The sequence below is a fragment of the Cicer arietinum genome, chromosome 7 (genome assembly GCF_000331145.2).
Source record: "Cicer arietinum cultivar CDC Frontier isolate Library 1 chromosome 7, Cicar.CDCFrontier_v2.0, whole genome shotgun sequence".
Classification (NCBI taxonomy): domain Eukaryota; kingdom Viridiplantae; phylum Streptophyta; class Magnoliopsida; order Fabales; family Fabaceae; genus Cicer; species Cicer arietinum.
In genome coordinates, this window is record NC_021166.2 from 59,282,967 (window position 1) to 59,306,190 (window position 23,224).

General features: G+C 27.0%; 1 protein-coding gene across 1 annotated transcript; it reads left to right on the forward strand.

Moving 5' to 3' along the window:
• Positions 1 to 14,527: 14,527 nt before the first annotated feature.
• On the forward strand, positions 14,528 to 16,138 carry LOC101510199 (GATA transcription factor 9-like). Its single transcript, XM_004510238.4, has 2 exons — positions 14,528 to 14,995; positions 15,120 to 16,138. Exons 1-2 carry the CDS (start codon positions 14,672 to 14,674, stop codon positions 15,810 to 15,812), a joined length of 1,017 nt encoding a protein of 338 aa, XP_004510295.1. The 5' UTR covers positions 14,528 to 14,671; the 3' UTR covers positions 15,813 to 16,138.
• The last annotated feature ends 7,086 nt before the right edge of the window (positions 16,139 to 23,224 follow it).

The window sequence follows — 23,224 nt, forward strand, 5'->3', positions numbered from 1 at the left end:
CTCAACCTAATATTGTCATGAACAATAATTTAGACTAACTTAATTAACTAAGAGCATAATAAACCATAAAATAGTAAATTAACAAAATCATTTGAACAACAATTTATACTTCTAAGTTCTAAATGCCCGGACTGAAAAGCACATCAGATTGAATATGCCAAGAACATAGTTCTCATTTTTTTTTTAATTAGATTGGGTGATTTGTTGAAATTGGGATCTTGGGGTTTTAAAGTAGTGAAGATGAGTTAATTGTTAACAAAGTTCAGAGTTGTTTTATGACGTATAGCAATTTCCATTTCAATTTAGCATTATTAAAGCCATCGAACCAATTTAAATTTTGTGTGATGGATGTATGATTATATTTGGTAGGACTACATGATCTAATGGTTAAAAATTGTATTATACAATGCACCGCTTAAACTATTTGTGCACATTAGACTCATCTCAATTATAAAACACGAGGGCCAAGATTATGTTGTACAAAAACTCGGAACAACTAAAACTATGAAGAATAAAAATGAAAAAAGGAATACATATATTCACACATGTTTCAATGACGCGTTTATAATTTGTTGCGTGCGTTGCATGTGGCACCATGTTATTTATCAATAGGACATGAGCGACGAGTACTCACGTGTGTGTGTGTGGGAAGCAGCTAACGAAAGCAGGTAACGTAAAACCCCCCCTCAAATTTAGGGATTTGCCTAAATCTGAACTAATGATATTAATAATTTTTTTATTTAATTTTTTTTAGTCCCACAAATATTTTTTATTAATAATTTTGATTTTAATTTGTGTGTAATTTCAAAATTTTGAATGATTTTTTTGTTGGTATGTTTAGAATATTATAAAATATTTATAATTTTTTTAATGGTTTAACATAATATGAATTTTCAAGCACAAAAAGATTTATATTTGATTCATCTATTCTTAAAAGAATATAAATTTTTGTGAAAGAGAATCTTATAATATTTTAAATATGCATGTAAAAATTCATTGAAAAATTCAAATAATACACATGAATTAATTTAAAAGCAAATATCAAAATTGTTGACGAAAAATATTTGAGAGACCATTGTTTGAAGAAAATTGTTAGAATAATTAAAAATAAAATATGATAAATTTATAGGAATCAAAAAATTATTTAACCCAAATAAATAACCATATAAAGGAAATTAGACGAGTGTACAAATGTTGCGTTTGGTAAATGTCTTACTCGGTCCAAACATTTGATTGGACCAAATTTTAGACAATAATTCCTCCCTTAACCCGAAAAATTGCAAGTTCAATAAAGAGGAGACAAAATAAAGACGATATCAAATTGGTTAGAGGGTTCGCCAAATAGTAGTTTTTAAATATTTATTTTAAAAAAATACAAAAAGTAACTCATAGCAAGTCACTTTTGGTTACTACTTACTAATTTATTAAAGAGTAGTAACTCATAACATTGTTTATAAAATCTAAATTGGTAAGTTAATGATCTAATTAGTAGTTTTTCAAAGAACATGAATTAATAATAACATAAAATGATTATGTGTCCTTAATGTAATTTCATATGAGACAAATAACCTAACGGGTCAGTAACCTAAACCCGATCCTTTTTCTGTCGTGTCTATGCCTTGTCCTTATTTTTTTGTCACTATTCTTTTGAAACTGAGTCATATTCAACTCATTGCTTAAGCACCCAAATGGATACACGAGACGAACCGAATTATGTACACTTCTAAATTTTCCCCTACAAAAAACATAAGTAGAACATACCAAAATAAGGGCCAAGACGGATACACGTGACGTTTCGGGTCCATCCTTTAAAGCATTTTCGGGAACAGCAGACCAACATACGTAGGTAATGAGATGAAACTCCCACCTTACCCTTTGTTAATAACAACAACAAAAATGTATTGATTTTTACGCGAGTTTGTCCATAAAAAACTTCAAAACTAGTCTATTAAAATTTAATAATTATTACACAAATAATAAAACTCTAAATTTATTGAGCTATAATGAGAAAATATTAAACATTATAACTTTTTAATATTTATTGCTCTTATATTATAAGCGCTATTAAAGGTTACTCATATATTTTTTATAGTGCTCTTTGTGTAAGTGCGATTAAAATTAACCTGGGTTAGCTTAAACGTCGTTGTTTTTAATATTTATAGCGCTTATATTATATCCCTTATATTATAAGCGCTATTAAAGTTTATACTTATATTTTTTTTATTGTGTTCTTCGTGTAAGCGCTATTGAAATTAATGTGTGTTATCTTTTCTTTATCTCTTCGCGCTAACTGAAGACATATTCTATTGATTAAACCCTTGTTTTTTTTCTTCTCAAAACAAAGAAATCGATCGTCTCAATCAAAAATTCAGTGAACTCAAATTCGATTGTCAAACCCAAACTCAATTGTTATTTTAACCCAAACTCATTTACTTCCATCGTTTCAAACTCGACAATCTACGTATTGTTCACATTCATGTTCGATTGTCTTAACTGTTTCAAACTTGACTACCTTTGTACCGTTGACATTCAAGTTCGATTGTCTCCATCATTCTCACATTCTGATTGCCACTATAAACCTAATTGCATATGTCAACCTCTTTGTCTCCACTATCATCAATCGTTCGTGTTGCTGGACAACTCACTATTGTGACAATCTCATGTTTTTTTTCATTTGTTTACTCATATATTTGTTGATGTTGCTGGACAATTTTAGATTTCTTTCACATACATGTCTTATGGTTTAATGTTATTATTAATATTAAGTTTAATTCAAAAAGCAGTGGCTTCCATTGACGGTTTAAAATATGATTTATTATTATTATTATTATTATTATTATTATTATTATTATTATTATTATTATTATTATTATGTTACACAATATATTTTCCTAATACTCTTACGAATGAAGAGTATTTTATAAAAGAAAAATTCATATATAATTTTTGTATGGCGTCGTTTACTAAGGAGAAAGGTTTGTGCCTTGAAAGTGTTTGTGAAATTACTTTGGGTGGTGAAATATGGATGAAGTGTGATGGTTTGTGAAAGGAGAATATGTGCATTGTTGGCGATGATGATAAGAATGATAATGATCATGTTGATGATGATGATGTGGCTGAGTTGAGTGAGCTAAGAATGGGTGGGTGTGATTCTTCAAAAGGTGATATAGGTGTGTTTTTTATTTTATATTTTGTTTCCATTTCTTTAAAACAATACTTGGAGAATTGAAATTTTTTATTTTGTGATTTGAACTTTGATTGGTTTTTATATAAGGTGGTACTTACTCCTTACAATATTGGGTGAAATTTCTTTTAAGAATGTATTTACGATGAGAATACTTTTAAAATCAATTTTAGATTAATCTATAATATTTAAACATTAAATGTAGGTGTAGATATTAGGTCTTGATTATCAAAAATCTCATTAGTGAGATAGTATATTACTTAGATTCATTGAATAGTGATCCTCAAAATCACCAAAACATGGTTTATGTTTTCAACACGTAAGTATTTATGTTTTTATTTAAATTTTTTTTAGTGTTTTATGTGTATAATAATTTATAACTAATACTCATGTGAAGTTAATTTCATTTAGATAGAGCTTTAAAATTTATCGTGTTCGTAGGGGAGTTATAATAACCAAGTCTTAATATAATAACATCACAAGAAAAAATAAAAGTATTTTAATGTTATTTTAAAATTATTATCTAATGTAAAAGTTATTGATGCACATATTTATTTTCAGTGTCCCTGCTAAGATAACAACGATGACTATGGATATTATTTCATGCAATTTATAAGAAAGATCATCATTGAAAATCAAAACAAGATTTCAGTTAATATATATGAAATTAATTTAATTATTATTTGTAATCATAGACATTCAATATTCTTAAGTTCTAACTCAATTTTATATTTTCTTTTTTATTTTAAGTATTTTTCTGTATACAATTCTCTTATCTACTCTAATGATAAGTTAACTAAGGTGAATGGAGATTTGACTAGTTATATTGTTCATAACTTTTTTTAGTGAAATTTAATATTTTTGTTGAATGTTTGAGTTCTTAAATTTAGATTTTGATATTATTGTGTTGCAGCTTTGTTGAGTTTTTTTCTTCTATACAGAAAACATGATAAAAAAATCTATATGAAAAAAACTATATATGTATATATATATATATGTTTGATTGGGTGCAAAACTTTATGAGATTTACATAGTGTTGTGCTTAAGTGTATATTCAATTTTATTAATATCAATTGATTTATTTTAAATTTGATAGATAATTGAACGTGGAGGCAATATTTATATATTTTAATAATCTTATCTTTTTTGTACTTTTCTTATTTTAGATGAGTTAATATTAATAAATTTGATCTTTAAAAAACAATGAATTTAGTTTGTGATATTTACACGTGAAATTGAAGAGTTGTAAAAGGTTATATAAGTTTATTTGGTCAAATTTTTTTTTAAAGTATTATAAGCACTTGTTATAACATAATCCTATAAAAAAATCAATATCAAGCTATAATAACACATATGTTATAATGCCTATAATGATTTGATCAATTGTTTTTTTATAAATATTATAATAGCATTTATTATAAAGAAGCGCTATAAAATATATTTTTTAAATTTAATTTTATATTGAGTTATAATTGCACATATGGAAAAAAAAAAAAAAAAAAAGCTTTATTATGTTTACCTATAATAGTGTTGAAAAAACGCAATAAAATGTTACATGCTTTTAATATCACTTTCATTAATAGCACTATGAAAGATCAAAATAAACTCTCTAAAACGTATTTTTTTAAATAGTGTATGCTAACATTTGTAATAAAAATAACTCAAAAACAGAAACAACTTTTTAAAATTGGTCCGATATGAGTCAATTATTCATACCCCAACACCGTTTGGATTTTGAATGAGTTAATAATAGATTGAGCAATTTACCTTTCGCTCCCTCACATTTACTTTTCACTCCTACAAAATACATAAAAAGACTATTTTATCATTTTTTTACTTTCTCCTACTTGATAGTCAAACTTTTTGAAAAATTTAAAAGAATTTTGAAACTTTGGATAAACATGAAACTTTTGAAATGCAATTTTTCTAAAATTTTAAAAAATGCAACTTTTCCAAAAGTTTTAAAATTTTTGAAATTTTGGATAAATGTGAAACTTCCCCAATGCAACTTTTTCAAAAGTTTAAAAAATTTCAAAACTTTAGATGAATGTTAAACTTCCGAAATGCATCTTTTTTCAATTTTTTTATTTAAAAATTGATATTATCCAAATTTTAATAATTTAAAACAAATATTATTATCAATTAATAAAATGGTATTTTTATGTATTTTGGAGAGGTGAGAGATAAAAGTTAGGGGTGAAAGATATATTTCAATAATAGATTCAATGAATTGGGCCAGTGGGCTTAACCCATTTTACGACCCTTGTCGTGGATTGTTGTAAATCTCTTACCTAAGGAGCCCGAGCTCCGTCATACTAGAAAGTTGTACATTGTACCCACACTCATATTCCCACTCTTCCATTTTATACAAATTACTTATTTTATCTTTTATTTAAAATAATAATAATAATAATAATAAATATTTTTTTACTCCACTAAATTCAATTTGAGTTCCGAAACAAATGTTTTTTAAAGTTTTCTAAAACATTTTTTTTTAAATTTAAACTTTGTATCATAAATGTGTTTTTAAATTTTTTGGTATATAAATTTTAATTTTTGAAAAATACATATGTTTATCTGGAAATTTGAAAACGGTTTTTCGATTTGTGTAGAAAAAATTTCAAAAAAAAATTCTGATACACAAATTAAATTTAAAATTTATTAAAACACATTTCTGTATTAGAAAAATTGAAAAATTCTTAAATTTTTTGATACACAAAAAATACATTTATATACTCAAAAACTTGAAAAAATTTCAAATTTTTTGAACACACATAATTCCGATTTTTTTAATTTTCGAAAACCTAAGTTAAATTTAATAGAGTAAAAGAAATATTTTATATAAAATGTGGAGTTAAGAATATAAACACAATGGGTAAAGTTTTCGTCTTACTAATGTGGGAACAAACTTGGCCAGCCCATTAAAAATCAAGTTTACAAGAAGCCATATTTCCCCTGATAGGTGTCCAACTTACCAGTAACTGCCTTCGTGATTCATGGAGTCCGACATAAAAATTATTGATATTACACCAATTTTATTATAAATAAATAAAAAAAATTTAAGTGATAATAATTTTGTAAATAATTGAACTTTTTTTATATAAGACACGTAACTTTTGACACTGTTTTTTTTTTATAAATAATTAATTTAATAAATTCTCAATTATTTTAAAAAAAATAAACTTCTTAAATAGAAAACATGTTTTAAACTTGCTACACCTATTATCAAGAAAAACGGGTGTTACAAGGTTAATGTTTTGAAAAGAAATACTTTTTGAATTTAACATATAAAAAATACTTTTATATAAAACATAAAAAAATTGTTTACATATGACACATGTTATTCAGAAAAATAAGCTTTATCTAAATTTAATTTCCGATTATATATATATTATTTGATTCTCTTTATGAAAAACTATTCTTTAAAAATTAAAATACATCTATTTACTCTAAAAATAACCTGTTAATTTTAGAAAACCCAATACCTTAAATTTAGTTTTTCTTATGAACAAACTCTTACCCAAACTTAATTGAGAAGCCTCACCCTAACACAAATAACGCACAGTCACATGATAGCTGACACACAAACACACACCCTTCTCCCTTTCTCGCGTGCTCTCTCTGCAACCTACATTTTTATAATTGAAAAAAATAAACTACACACTATATAATAAAGATAAAACTACTCCCACATACAGTCCCACAAACATTTTATTTTACTATAAATTTAAAAACGACCACTAAGCTTTTCTTTTTCCTACTTTTGAAATGATATTTGTTTGCCTTTTTTACTAGAAAATATATGCAAGTGAACATTCATGAATAAGTTATCAACATATCTAAAATTGTATCATATATTATATAGTGAAAATTTATTTTATTCCATAAAAAAATTGTGAGAGTTAATTTAATTATAAAAAAATAAAGTAAATTTTTGAAAAAATTTAACTTAGAAAATATTAGTATCTATCTTCTTTTTAATTTGTTTGATTTATAGACAAATTATGAAGGAAAAAAAAGAGAAAATGTAAAGAAAATAAGTTAATTATTTAATAGTTTGGTATAAAAAAATGAAAAGAAATTATGGTAGAAAATAATGAGACAAATATATAAGATATAAATTCTGTTACAATCAAGAAAACGTTTCAACTTAATAAAAAATAAATATTATATTTTTATTCTCTTAATATTTTCTAATTTTTCAGTAGTTTTTTTTAGTCATAATTACTTTTTGTTCAAAGATATTTATGTTATTTTATAAATGTTTATATATTTTTTTTTATAGTTTAATTTAGATGCAACGGCAACGTTAAATTATTTTATGCCGTTACTAAATAAAAATTGATATTTTTGACACAACATAAATAAATAATTTTCTATTTATTTTATCTTCTTTTCATGTTTTATTTTGCTTTTTTCATCAATCATACAAAGTTTAAAGACGACAAGATTAAGTTATCTTGTTTCAAAGACTTAATGTTATCTTTATTTAAAAATAAAATAAAACAGACTTCATGATTTTTTTAAAGGCTAAAATGAAATATTTCCACTCTAAAATGTATTTATAAAAATGTGACGGTAATAATTGTCTAAGGAAACCTTATCCATTAATTACTGGGGTAACCTTGGGATCAGAATTGCATGAGCCGGCCCAATCCATCGTACTCAATTCTTGTTTTATTATACCTTATAGTATTCTATTCTATAAAATACAATAAAATTAAAGTAAAATGCTTGCTCTAACACCAGCAGCCACATGATTTTTCATCAATATGTTCTTGAATTTGGTGAAGTCGGTACAAATATATATACAATTTCGGTAACAAATAAAAAAATCTAGTATTTGCCTTTGGTTTTGTCCAAGAAAAAAAGAAGTATTTGCCTTTGCTAAAATCAAGCTTCATTAGTCACATTATAATCACATGCAATATAAAAACTTCTAATATAGTTTTTCATATATCTCAGCCACCTTACACTTATTTATTTCGATTAACCTCAAGCCCAAAACATCATTAGTTCTACCTACAAAAACTAACATGTGATTAGTTCAAGTGATAAGAGACTGAAGCACTTCAAACAAATAATTCATCATTTTGTATGTCAATCGTATTCGATATAAATTAATCACTACTAATTAATATAATAACTTTTTTACCTACAAGATTTTTCTAATGTATGAAATAAACCATAAATAAAAGGATAAATCATATTTACATATTCTTCTTAAATAATTCTCACAAATCCTATAATTTTTATAATACATTTATTTATCTCCTATGTACTCACCAAAAAAAATGTATATACTATTTTTTTTTGCCACAGTTACATAATGCATATTCTGATTGTGCCACTAAGAACATAATCACTCTGATTATGCCACTAAAAATATAATTACACCTCCAAAATTGAAAATACTAAATGTTTGATCATGTTCTTAATTAAAAATTAGATAAAATAAAAATCTTAATTATATCATATAGTAGATGATATAGATGTAAGTGTCAAAAAAAAATATGTAATTACATGAAAATTAGATTAAATATAAGTGTCATTTAAAAAAAACTCAAATAAAGTTAATGCAATTCCTTAAATAAAATACTCCATAGTAGCTGAATTGTACTTCTTTTGAATTTAAAATTTGCAATTGATTTTTCTAATAATTCAACCCATTTAATAATACTACAATCTCGTAAATACAACTATCATAGAGACATTTGATATCAAATATGAGACGTTGGAACTCAGAATATTTCTATATTTTATATGTGACTTTTGCCACTAAATAACTCTTTAGGAGAAAGGGTTATATAGTATAGTAGAATATTATAGCCACTACCAAGCCTAGATAAATATAAAATTATTTTATTTCTTATTTTTTCTTATATAAGATAATTATAAAATTATAACAAGGGTTGATTAGAGTTGATATAACGGGATTAAAGTAGAGGAGCATTTTAGCACTGTAGCAGGTGAGATTAAAGTAAAATTATTACTAAGTAGCCACGTGGATGAGATCATAGCCATTTGTGGATTAAGTTGAGCTGTAAGCGTCGTGCTTAAACGTGAATAGGGGAATATAATATGATGCTATGATAAGGTAAGAGGGTAAGAAAAGTACAATTAATTGAACTAAATTAATGTAATAAATCAGAATGATGGAAATAAACTAAAGTTTTGCACATTTCCCAAAGTAATAATATTATTAGCTGCAGAGGAATCCGGCTGTAAACTTGGACACTATTGGAAGAGTCACAGCGACAAAACCTGCAAGATATCGATTCTTTTGTGAGGGGTTGAATTTGTGGAACATTTTATTTTTATCTTTTTAATCATTGTTAATTAAGGTATTAATCATTCAATTATTTACTACGAGTACTCTGTCTTCTATCTCACAATAATCCACATTATTTTCACCATTTTATAAATATTCAAAAAACTTTGTAAATTAAAAAAAATAAAAATTAGTAATATTAATTATTAGTTGATATATATTATTATCTCATATAAGTTATTATAACACAAATCTAAATAAGTATCAGTATAATACTTTGATCTTCTATGAAAAACAAAATACGACCTTACTTTATACAGTATTATATTTGTTTATCATTTTGTAACAAATTTTATGTTATAGTAACATTATTTTTTATCATATATATAAAATAAAAATAAAATATTAAATTTAAAGTAGTGAGTGTCATGTTTTTTATGGTGCATGTAAAATTAATTAAAAGATGGAACGTTAAATTTAAAGTGGTGAATGTAATATTTTTTGTAACATTATTCTTATCATATATATATATAAAATAAAAGTAAAATATTAACTTTAAAGTAGTGAGTGTCATGCTTTTTATGGTGCATGTAAAATTAATTAAAAGATGGAACATTAAATTTAAAGTGGTGAATGTAAAATTAATTAAAAGATGGAATGGGAGAAATATATCCATCCGTTCAAAGCAACATTAACATTTGCAAAATAAATTTATTCGGATAAAATTGTTACTTTAAGTTTACAATACAATTTAATTATTTTTTTAATCTTATTATTTAATTAATAATATTTATATAACTTTTTTAAAATAGTTAAATTATTAATTATTAATTTTTGTTGAAAGAATAATTTAAATTTGTTACTCCACTTCGTCCAAATCATCTTGCGACTATCACATAACTTTGAAATGATGATTTTCTACTTTATATTTATAATAAATAAAATATATCAGTTATTGATAAAAAATAATTTAATAAAATTGTCATGATCTTTATTTTATTTATCCTCTTTTTTTAATTTATGTTCCCTCTAGTTACTATTAATTATAAGCAAAAAAAGATCATTTTGACAGATATTAAGAGATGTACTTAAGTGCAATTAATTTTCTAAGTTTCATGTAAAACAAATGAAATTTATCAAATTGTACATTTTTAATATCAAACACTTTACTATTAAAATTAAATATTTTGAATTAAATGAAAGATGTATTAAGAAATAGGATTAAATGATTTAAAAGTAATTAATTTTTATTTATAATAATGAATAAGATTTAATTTTTTATTTATTTATAATAATACCCAAGTATGAATGAAATATTCGTCAAATGCGAATATGCGATGCTTATTTTGGCAGAAAAAATATTTAATATCATCTTAAAAATTAAAAGCGTTAATTATTCTAAAATATTTTATTTGTAAATAGTTAGTTTTAAACTGTGAGAAGGTGAAATTAAAGTAATAAATTTAAAAACTGAAGTGTCAATTATTTTATGATATTTTTTTAAAAAATAGTTTAATTATTGTGAGAGAGAAGGATAACAACCTAATTGCATAAACTATTTTAAGGTTTGTGGCTCAGGCCAGTGGTTTTACTTTATCACCAAATTTAGTGTCTAAAACTGAAATTTTAAGGAAAGTGAGTGAGCAGTGTGTGTTTGTGGCCATAGCTGTTTTCTTTTTAAGTGACAGCCCACCATTGTGTTGTTGGTTAACACTTGAATTCCTGTTCACACCACATGATAATTATTCATTGCATCAACTAACCCTCCATTCTTTTTTCTCTGTTTATTCTTTTACTTTTTCTTACAAAACTTTTGGTAATTGTTAACAATTTTCCTAACATACAAATTCTTCAAAGTTAAAGAATCTTAACCAAAAGTAATGAGTTCCATATGCTAGTGTGTTGTGCTATTTCATTAATATAGATTATAAAATAAATTGAATTAACCACAAGTTGGCAAATTTCATATATATATAGAAATAGTTAATGATAAAAGTTATATTTGTTAAGAAAATATATATAATGCAATTATCATAAATACACTTTTACAATTAGGAAGCAACTTGCTCTTGTTCAGATGATATACATTGTTTCTTTAACAACAACAGAAAAGATGATATATATACATTGTATAACATTATTTATTAGTAAGAATTACTTACTTCTTTCAATCTATTTTAAGATGATTTATCATTAAAATAAAAGACAAAAGTTATTAAAAACTCTAAGAAATTATAATTATAATTCAATTCAATTGTAAAATTACTCCCTCTGTTTTATTTTGTATGAGTGTAATTTTTTTTATAAGTAAAGACTAAAACCCTTACAAACGGATTTTGCCACCAATGAGAATACCTACAACCAACATTTCTACCCCTTCTCCCACTAAACTATATTTGAGTGTAACATGACACTCAACACTATACTTAACCTACATAAAAAGTATAATCGTAACAATAACCAATTTTCATACAATGTTAAATTTTTAACTATTATTAATTTAAGATTATCTTTGATAGGGAGAGTTTATGAGAAATTAAAAAAGTAGTTATTTTTTAAAAATAAAAAGAAGTGTGAAATTGTCACTAATAGACAAATTTTTTGGGGGTCAAATACTAAGAGACAATCTAACCTATAAAATAAATAATAAAAAAGGCTATACATTGTATAATCTGAACAAGGGCCAATTAATTGCTTCGTAATTGTAGAAGTATCTTTGTGATCCTTATATTATATTTCTTAATAAATATGATCGTTAATTGAATTTTAAAGATATATTTTTTCTAAACAGAATTGGAAAAAGATAAATTATTATTAATAATAGTGACACTAATAACTATTTTATAATTGTTTCATATATAATTTGAACCATATTCTTTAAAATTATGTCAAATTTAACATTATGTTGATACTTCAAGAAAATGGCAAGTTAATATAGCTTGTAGTTACTATTTTTAATTATATCCTTAACTAATGTGTGTGAGCAACATATTGTTTTTGCTTTTAAAATTAACATATATTAGAAAATGAATTTATATATATATATATATATATATATATAAATATTTTTTAAATGTTAGTGTAAAGAGATTTTATATTTTTAATCAATTATAATAGTTAATTTATTTTGTATAACATTATTTATTAGTAAGAATTACTTACTTCTTTCAATCTATTTTAAGATGATTTATCATTAAAATAAAAGACAAAAGTTATTAAAAACTCTAAGAAATTATAATTATAATTCAATTCAATTGTAAAATTACTCCCTCTGTTTTATTTTGTATGAGTGTAATTTTTTTTATAAGTAAAGACTAAAACCCTTACAAACGGATTTTGCCACCAATGAGAATACCTACAACCAACATTTCTACCCCTTCTCCCACTAAACTATATTTGAGTGTAACATGACACTCAACACTATACTTAACCTACATAAAAAGTATAATCGTAACAATAACCAATTTTCATACAATGTTAAATTTTTAACTATTATTAATTTAAGATTATCTTTGATAGGGAGAGTTTATGAGAAATTAAAAAAGTAGTTATTTTTTAAAAATAAAAAGAAGTGTGAAATTGTCACTAATAGACAAATTTTTTGGGGGTCAAATACTAAGAGACAATCTAACCTATAAAATAAATAATAAAAAAGGCTATACATTGTATAATCTGAACAAGGGCCAATTAATTGCTTCGTAATTGTAGAAGTATCTTTGTGATCCTTATATTATATTTCTTAATAAATATGATCGTTAATTGAATTTTAAAGATATATTTTTTCTAAACAGAATTGGAAAAAGATAAATTATTATTAATAATAGTGACACTAATAACTATTTTATAATTGTTTCATATATAATTTGAACCATATTCTTTAAAATTATGTCAAATTTAACATTATGTTGATACTTCAAGAAAATGGCAAGTTAATATAGCTTGTAGTTACTATTTTTAATTATATCCTTAACTAATGTGTGTGAGCAACATATTGTTTTTGCTTTTCAACTTAACATATATTAGAAAATGAATTTATATATATATATATATATATATATATAAATATTTTTTAAATGTTAGTGTAAAGAGATTTTATATTTTTAATCAATTATAATAGTTAAATTATTAAAAGTATTTAATTTTTTTTATATTCCTTTTAAAGTTATGTTTATAAATAATTGTAATGTATTCACGGCGTAAAACTTTTTATAAAAACAATATATGATGATTGAACTTCAAAAAATTATAATCTTTTTTATAAAATTTATGTTATTAATTTCACTTCTTAATCGAACGATATACAAAAAAAACTTGAACGAGTATCTCATTGCTAGGTTGTTGACATTAATGTAATTCCTCTATAGTTGACACACAAATAAAAGCGGATGAATCAATATGTTATTTTATTTTTTATTTAGTTGTAAAATTATACAAAGATTAACTTATATACATATATATATGTAGTTCTATTTTATTCTATCTTAAATATGCACATTTAATTAATATATTTTGTCCTAAATAATAATTAAAATTTAACCAATAATTGTTTTAAATAATATTCAAATTCTATTAAATAATTTATTTTTAATTAAAATTTATTAAAATCATTTCATAGTCAATAAATTAAATAAGTTAATTATCGTGTTACTTTCTTAGTGAGTTTCATAGGAGAAGAGTACGGCAGTACGCACATGCAAGCTTCTTCGGTCTTTCAAAGGAAAATTTGAAATGAAGAAGCAACAATAATTTCAACTGAACTTAAAGAAGGGAATTAAATATATTATAAGAAAGTAAAAAAGAGGAAAAGATTACAATATTAGTAATAAAAAAGAAAAGAAAAGAAAAGGTCTAATTTCTTAACAGTAAACTAAAGAAAATCTGAATGCCAAAACAAAGGAAGAAAAAAATAAGAAAGTGGTTTTAATTAACTTTACAGGACTTGCAAGTCACTTCCTCTATTATAATTTATTAATTAAACTCATGTATCTATGTGCATGAAAAAAGATGCTCCAATGTGTAAGAAATTTCAATTTTGCCATTGTTTTACTCCTCAAAACCCCACCATCACTCACACCTCTCTCTCAGACACAATTCTCAATTCTCTCTTTCTCAAAACGCTGCGTTTTCTTCTCACACACTAAAAAAAACAACACGAACTCCTCGTGTTCACTATTATTATATCATCACTCTTTCTTTCTTTTCGTAACTGTACGAAAATGGAAGCACCAGATTACTTTGTCGGTGGCTATTATGGTGTCGGAGGAGTTGATCAATTCTCGCCGGAGAAACGTCACAGCGGAGACCAGAAGCCTTGTGAGCCTTTCGCCATTGATGACCTCCTTGATTTCTCCAATGCCGACGCAATTATGTCCGACGGTTTTTTTGACAATGTCGCCGGAAATTCCACCGACTCTTCCACCGTCACCATCGTTGACAGCTGTAATTCGTCAGCTTCCGGTGGCGATAATCGCTTCGCAGGCACTATTGTTCCGTATGGTTTCGCCGGCGATGTTCAACACGCCGGAGAACTCTGTGTTCCGGTAATTCACAGAACTTAATTTCACTAATTGAGCTTAAATTACACTAAATTGAAGATTCATGTTGTTAATTATTGATCAATTAAGTAATTCTGAAACTGAATTTTCAATTTGATTTGTCGAACAGTACGACGAAATGGCGGAATTGGAATGGCTTTCGAATTTCGTGGAAGATTCATTCTCCGCCGAAGAGGAATTGAAAACATTGCAACTTCTCTCAGGCGCCGGGGCCGTTAAACCACAGACTCCGGAATCATCATCTTCCACCGACACACTCCCTTCGTTTTCCACCGACGAAACCGCTCGAAACGCATCGTTTCTCCGGCCAGAAACACCTCTCCCAGGGAAAGCACGCAGCAAGCGCTCACGCGCGGCACCAGGAGATTGGTCCACGCGCCTACTTCATCTTCCCGACGCGCCGCCGTCAGAGACTAAAATTGCACTTGTGAAGAAGCGTGAGGATCCGAATGTGGAGTGTTCGGGACGGAAATGTCTGCATTGCGGCGCTGATAAGACGCCACAGTGGCGAACGGGACCGATGGGACCTAAAACGCTGTGCAATGCGTGTGGCGTTAGGTTTAAGTCCGGCAGGTTGGTGCCGGAATATCGACCGGCGGCGAGTCCTACGTTCATTTCGGCGAAACATTCAAATTCGCATAGGAAAGTTTTGGAACTAAGGAGGCAGAAAGAGATGCAAAGACAACAGCATCAACAAATTCTAACTCACAATTCAATTTTCGGTGTATCCAACGGTGGAGAAGACTTCATCAATTATCATCATCGTCATCATTGTGGGCCAGAGTTTAGGCATGTTATCTAGTGAGTGCTAGTCTAGCATAGTTTAATATAGGCTGCAGTTCTTTCTTCTAAATTTAAAGTTTAAACTATTTTCCGCTTCGGCACTCTTTTTTGTTAATTTTCTAAAAGAATTGATTTTGTAGCTTTTTATTTTTATTTTTATTTTCTATTTTTTCCTTCGTGACAGAAAAGGAAAAAAAATGTAGAATTAAGGTGAGGGGATAAAATAGAGCTTCGTTCGGTTGAAGAATCTACTATTGATTATTTACCTTGCCGAATTTGGCAATTTAGAAATTTAAATCTTTTTATTTGGCAAAATAAGGAGAAATAAATATTAAGTATGATGTATATTTTTCTGAATTACTTCGGTCGAAAAATTATAAAGTGAATTTTGGACAATGTTAAGTTTTATTTTTGAAGTAAAGTGTAATAAGGATAAATAAAAGTTTGAGTATGAAACCAGATTGCTTCAATGCGATTTTGCATAACTGTTGATTACAGTAAAATAGCATCAAAAGATGGTTGCTTGACACACAATTTGGTCAATTGGTAATCATGAAGCATAGTGTTGATTTTTTTGCCTTATCAATAAAGTGAATACTCTCAAGTCTCCATCATCACTTCTACATAAACTCTTGGATTTATGTGACTCTAACTTTCTTTGTGTCTTATTATTGCTAATATTAGGATTTTAAGATTTGAATTGCTTATGTAGTTCTTTTATTTTATATTTTTATTTATTATTTTAAAATTCAAACTCTGAATTTGGAGTGTCCAGAAAAGTCTCGAGTACATGCAATTTGGAATTTTGATGAATTTTTAGTACTCTTTTTCTCCTTTTTTTACATTCACTTGATATGGTTACATGAACTTTAACAGACAAAGTGAATACGAATGTGAACATTGTACCAATTTTTAAGGCCCAATGAAATTCTTTGTTTTGTGCATCGTGGTCGAGGACCCAAATTGGTGGGGAATGGGGAAAAAATTGCATGGATTTCAGTGAAATTAATGAAATAAATAAATTTCATTACATGGTCAGCAATTAGCCAGTTACACATCGTCCTTTGTACGTAGTACCATCTACATGGAAGTGCGTTAAAGGAAAGGGAAAGAATGAAATTATGAAATGAACGTGGGAGGGGCAAAATAATACTACTATATAATAAATATATTTAATAAGATTAAGATGATTTAAAAGAACAAAAAAATGGCTGCTTAGCTTGCAAAATGGTGCAACAAAGTCATGTGAGTTGAGTTGTGAAGGGAGTGTTAAATAAACAAAGAATTAGGTACACACATTGAGGGCTGATAGAACTGTCCACCCGATCCTAGACATTTCCTCTTCCATGGGCTCCACTCTTTCATTGTATAAACAGTAACCCTATTCATGGTTCAATTATATGTCATATTATTTTTTCCTAAGTTGCAATTAAACTTGGTTATCAAAGTCAATTTTTGACTAATTCAATCTTAATTATCATAATCTTGGACTACACTAAGAATCGCTCTTTGTATGATTGACATTATTTTCTCTCCTTCAATAAAAACAATATAGGAAAAACTTATATAGGAGACAAAGTAACTAATGATGAACCAATAATAGATATATTGGTGTGTATGTGCGGTAAGAAACCTAAAAATAGAACAGTAATTAAAGAATGAGAATTATCACCGAGAAAACAAAATTTATATTCTTTTTAAGTAAAATTTATTTTACTATATACTTTTTTTTAATCAATACTCTCTATCTATTTATATAACCGTTGATGTTTTATTATTATTTCAATATAAATTTAATTTGAATTATACCAAGGTTTATTCCATTAAAATAAACATTTTAGATCGATCAAGTTGACCCAAAGATCTCAAGAATGTTTGTTATTTTCATTTGTCAACAGAAATGAGAAATTACGTGCGTCGACCCGCTTAAACGTTATCGTTCAGACAATTTTTTCATATCGAGGTAAAAATCAGAGTTATTCTCGATTTAGGTACACCTAACTTATCAAAGTCTCTTGTTGTCTCAAAACATTTGATTCGTTGTTGCTCCCGCTCCCTCATTCCTCAACATTTAAGTGTCATCTGTGGGAATGAACCACGGGGCATTTTATATCACACGAGGATTGACAAAGTTTTACCTCATTTGCCTCGATTGAGATGCTACAATTTCAAGAATAGTTATAAACACTCACCCTACTCAACTCATTAGACACTTTTTTAAAAATGAAAAAGTCGTGAGGGTTCATATGTGATGCAAAACGAATAATACATTGAAAACATTGTTCTACAAACTCGAGGTTGGAACACAATTCAATATTCATTAATCGAGGTTTTTTCCAATTATATTATTAATTATTTGACAAAAAACATAAAAGGTTGCAATTTATATAATTTATGACTAAAAAACAATGAGTAAATCAAATTATAATATTATTTTAAATGTCTCGATTAATTATTTTTTATTTGTTTATACTAATTTTAAAAATGGACAAATCCATTTGAAAGGAAGCATCAACGGTGACATGCACTAGGTTTTGAAAAATACATATTGTTAGTAGTTAATACACTAAAAAAGAAAATATATGACAAACAGAAAGTCTTATTTATATATCGTGTCTCTACTATGTTTTGATTTTTTTTAAAATAAAGGTGTGAGTTTTATTATAACAATATTTGAAGAAAAAAAAAGCATAAATGTATCTTTAGTTAACTTAGTTGTGATCATTTTTTCTTAGATATTTTAATCAATAAAATTATTAACGAATGAGACATTTTAAAATATATTTGTAACTTTGATATATATTTAGAGATTATAACATTTCATACGACAAAAGTTAAAAAAGATATATGTTGTCCATCTACTCAATTTTTTTTCTTCCTTAAACCATTATAATAAAATGACCAATATAGCTTATTTCTTGTTGAGATTTGGATTAAATGTGGTCAAAAATGGTTTAAGCAATCTAGGGCATCAAATTGTCATTGGACTTAGAGGAGTACAAGATCCAATTTGTCCTACAAACTTATATTGGCTTGTAAGCAATGGGTTGGGTCTGACTCAATTCCAACAAAAATATGGATAAAAAGTAAGAACAAGAGAGAAACAAGGTAGAAAAATGATTGAGTTCTAGTTACTCCTCATGTTATCTATCTTGTTCCAAATTACTTTAAGAAAAAATTATTATTTTATGTTATTATTTTATGCTATAATTGATTCACTATCACTAAGCTATAGATTTAAGATTTGTAGCACAATGTTATGAGTTACTACTCTTAAATGGATTGACAAGTTGTAACCAATGATTTGAAACACAAAATATGACACAAATACAATACTTTGTCACACTACAAGAAAATAGACATATATGAATGTTTGAGTTTTTACCTACTGATTTTCATTGTCACTAAAGGTAAAATTTCTTGTAGTGACATTTTATGAAAAATAAAACATGACCTACACTGTCTTTTATACAGTATTGTATTTGTGTCCCATTTTATATCAGATTTTGTGTTCTATTTACATTACTCGGTAACTATATGTGACATGCTATGAGTTACTTTATGTTTATAATTTTTTTTAAAAATATTTTAGGATTACTATTTGGTGACTCATCTTGTGACTAACTTGATCTCGTCTTTATTTCGTCCCGTCCATATTGAATTTGTTATTTATCGTGTTTGATCGAACTAAGGAACAAATTATGATTTAAAATTGACCCGGTCAAATATTGAGATCTGATAAGAGATATATTAAATCCAACCTAATCTATTTGTTTTACACCCCTAATTAGACTACTCACAAAATATGAATGTTTGGAGTTTTTCCTAATAGAAATTAATGAGCTGAAATCTGAACCATTGAACTTAATCTAATAGTTGCCAGCGTAGCTAGTTGCATCATGTGACTATGAGATTTTCTGACTAAGAAACAATTAATAATTTGTTTTTGATAAAAAAATGGACATTGTTAGTAAATTGCTAGCTTTGTGGATAAAATATTTTCTTTTAACTTAATATAACATGAATTCACCTTAGTTAGTAATTTATTTATTGAATGAGGATATAAAGTTAAGTTGATCATCAGAGTAAGAAAATTAATGAGTGGAGTAATAAGAGAAGTCATGAATTTAAATTTTAACAATAACAATATTAATGAGTAAATATTTAAAATTGTCTCTAACTTTTGATACTTGTATCAATTCAGTCGCTTACTTTATCAGAATTTTAAAACAGTCCTTGACATTATCAATATTAATCAACTTAGTCTCTCTGTCAATCTCAGTCAACGAAAAGAGTTAATTTTATTGATTTTTCACATTAAATGTCACATAAGTGAAACATTAAGGACTATTTTGAAACAATTTAAATGAATAATTTTTAACATTTGATTTACATGTTAAGATAGTTTTTACTTTGTTTCTTCTTTCCTGCACCTTTGTTAATTCATTTCATATTCTCCTCGTTTCAGCAAGTCATATGAAATTGTATTGAATGATTTGAATAACTACACCCAATTACCGTTTTATAATTATTACTTTTCCTATTTTAAGATATGCGGGTATATTGTGTTGGCTTTACTCTTTTCCCCAACCTTTCAGTATTTCTTCCTTCCACAATATTTGTGTTGTGTGTGTACTCTTCCTCTATTACATATCACATTTCCTTATTCGAGTAAGTTTAGAGTATCGACTTAAGTGGTTTGAGTCACAATTTAGTAAATAACCCACATTTGAAACTAATCACTGTTAGAAACGAAAAACGTTCTTGAAAAAGTATTAGATACGGAGAACGTTCTTGGTATTGAAAGTTTTGTAATTCAAGTTTAATATTGATTGTGTTTAATCACTAACCAATTAATCACTTGTTTAGTTAGTTAGGTAGAAGTTAGTTAGAGAGAATGTGATCAAAGCTATGTATAAGTAGCATAACCATTTCAAAACATAACACGAGTGAAGTGTGATGATCAAATACGAGTGAAGTGATAATGGGTTCAAGTGCAAACAATGGAAATTTTTCAGCCCATATGCCACATTTTGATGGAAAAGATTGGGATAGATGAAGAGTGCATATTCGAGCATTGTTTGGATTTCAAGAAGTGTTACAAATCATAGAAAAATATTTTGAAGATCTGAGAGCCAACCCAACAAAGGAACATAGGTCGAAATTTAAAGAAAACAAGAAGAAAGATTACAAGGCCACCTTCATTCTTCATCAATGCCTTGATACAATCAACTTTGACAAAATTTATGATGCAAGAAGTGCAAAGGAAGCCTAAGACATTCTGCATGAAAGTTATTTTGAAGGAACCAAGGTCAAGAAAATAAAGTTGCAAACCTTGCAGAAACAGTTTGAAATGTTGCAAATGGAGGAGCAAGAGAAAATATCATATCTGATTTTAAGATTGACGAGTATCACAAATCAGATGGCTAGTTGTGGCAAGAAGCTTACTGAACAGAAACTATGTGAAAAGATATTGACATATTTGCATCCCAGGTTCGATTACATTGTGTGTGCAATTGAGGAATCTAAAGATATTTCCACATTTAGTCTTGAAGAGTTTCAGGGAACTTTAGAAGGAAGAAAGTTGAGAACAAATGAAAGGAGTGAGAGTAATTTTGGGAATCAGGCACTGGTAGCATATGCCAACAAGAAAGGAGACCCGAAAGAGAAATGCAAGAAGAATAAATTCAAGAAATCTGAAGATAAGTCTCAGTCTTCATCAAAAGGAGGAAGCACAAGTGGTAAAACAAAAGGGATATCAACGAACATTGACAAGAAGAAGATGCAATGTTACAATTTTGAGCAGCTTGGACACTTTGATGATGAATGTTGGTATGACAAAGGAAAACATAATAAGAAAGATTAGGATGAAGCATGCACAACTCAAGGAGATTCCAATTTATTGAGAGACCCGAGTATTCTTACTGGCTGTCAGTTAAGAGAATCATGAGATATGTTCAAGGCACAATAGAACATGGAATTCTGTTTCCAACAGATTTAAAGGAAGAAAATCGAGACTTGATTAGGTACTCATATTCAGATTGGTGTGGAGATAAGAATGATAGAAGTAGCACTTCAGGCTATGTGTTCAATTTCATGAAATCTCCAATAGCATGGAGCTCAAAGAAGCATCCAATGATAATACTTTCTTCATGTGAGTAGGGATGTCAATTAGACCAAGACCCAATGGGTACCCGCAAAAAAAATCCACAATCGATAGGGTAAAAACCCGCATAATGAGTATGGGCAATTACCCGAAAAATTAAGCAGGTTTGAGTGCGGGTACGGGTACTATAGTACCCACCCTGCCCCACACCCGCACTTATAAAAATATATTATTTATTTATTTATTTATTATATTAGTGTTTAGTTTAATTAATTGTTTTCCTTTATGTTTTAACATCTATTAATATCATTGTTCCACTACAATATTTATAATTGAAACATAAATATTTGCAAATTTTTTAAGAATCTGATTATGATAAATAGGTAAATAATTGTGATTTTATAACTAATAGTTATATCTTATTAATCGTGACTTTATAATTATACTTGCAACTTTGTATTAATTATCTCAGATAACATTACCGTATGACTTGCAACTTCATAAAATATTATTATGAATATTTAAATATGTATTGTAACGAGTGTTCATTTGAAATGTTTTGAGTTAGAAAATATTTTGGTTTATAATATTTTTTGATTGGATTTAAGATATTTGAATAATTTTTAAATTTAATCACAACAATATCATTTATTTATCGATTTTTTTAGTTAAAGCGTGAGTAATGGGTATGGGTATGGACACTTAAGTACCCAGAGTGTAAGGTTACGAGTATTAAAGTTGATACCTAAGAGAGTATCGGCACGAGTATGAGTCTTTTTTTAAATCGCGGGTATGGAGACATGTACTATAATACCATACTCAAACCCTACCCATTGCCATCCCTACATGTGAGGATGAATATATTGCTGGCAGCTATGCAACTTGCCAAACATTATGGTTGAAATCATTGACAGTAGAATTGAAGTTGGATGTATGCAGACCAATTCCATTTATGATTGACAATATTTCAACAATAAATCTAACAAAGAACCATATGTTTCATCGAAAAAGCAAACACATTTAGACAAAGTATATAATAGAAAAATATTTATTTTTGTGAACGAATCATATTAGGTGCACATGACAATGTAAAAGTAGTTATGGCATTGACATATCTTGTGGCAATTGTTATATTTTAATAGTGTTATTTATTTTTTTTCATCTTATTATAAGAAAATTAAGTGGCATGAAAATTTAATTCTTTGCTCATTATTTGTTTACGTTATTTATAAATAAAACAAGATTTTCGTTTTTATTGTAGTGTTATATATCCTCTTCGATACTGGTGAACGAAGACGACATACATAAATAGATAATATATGAAA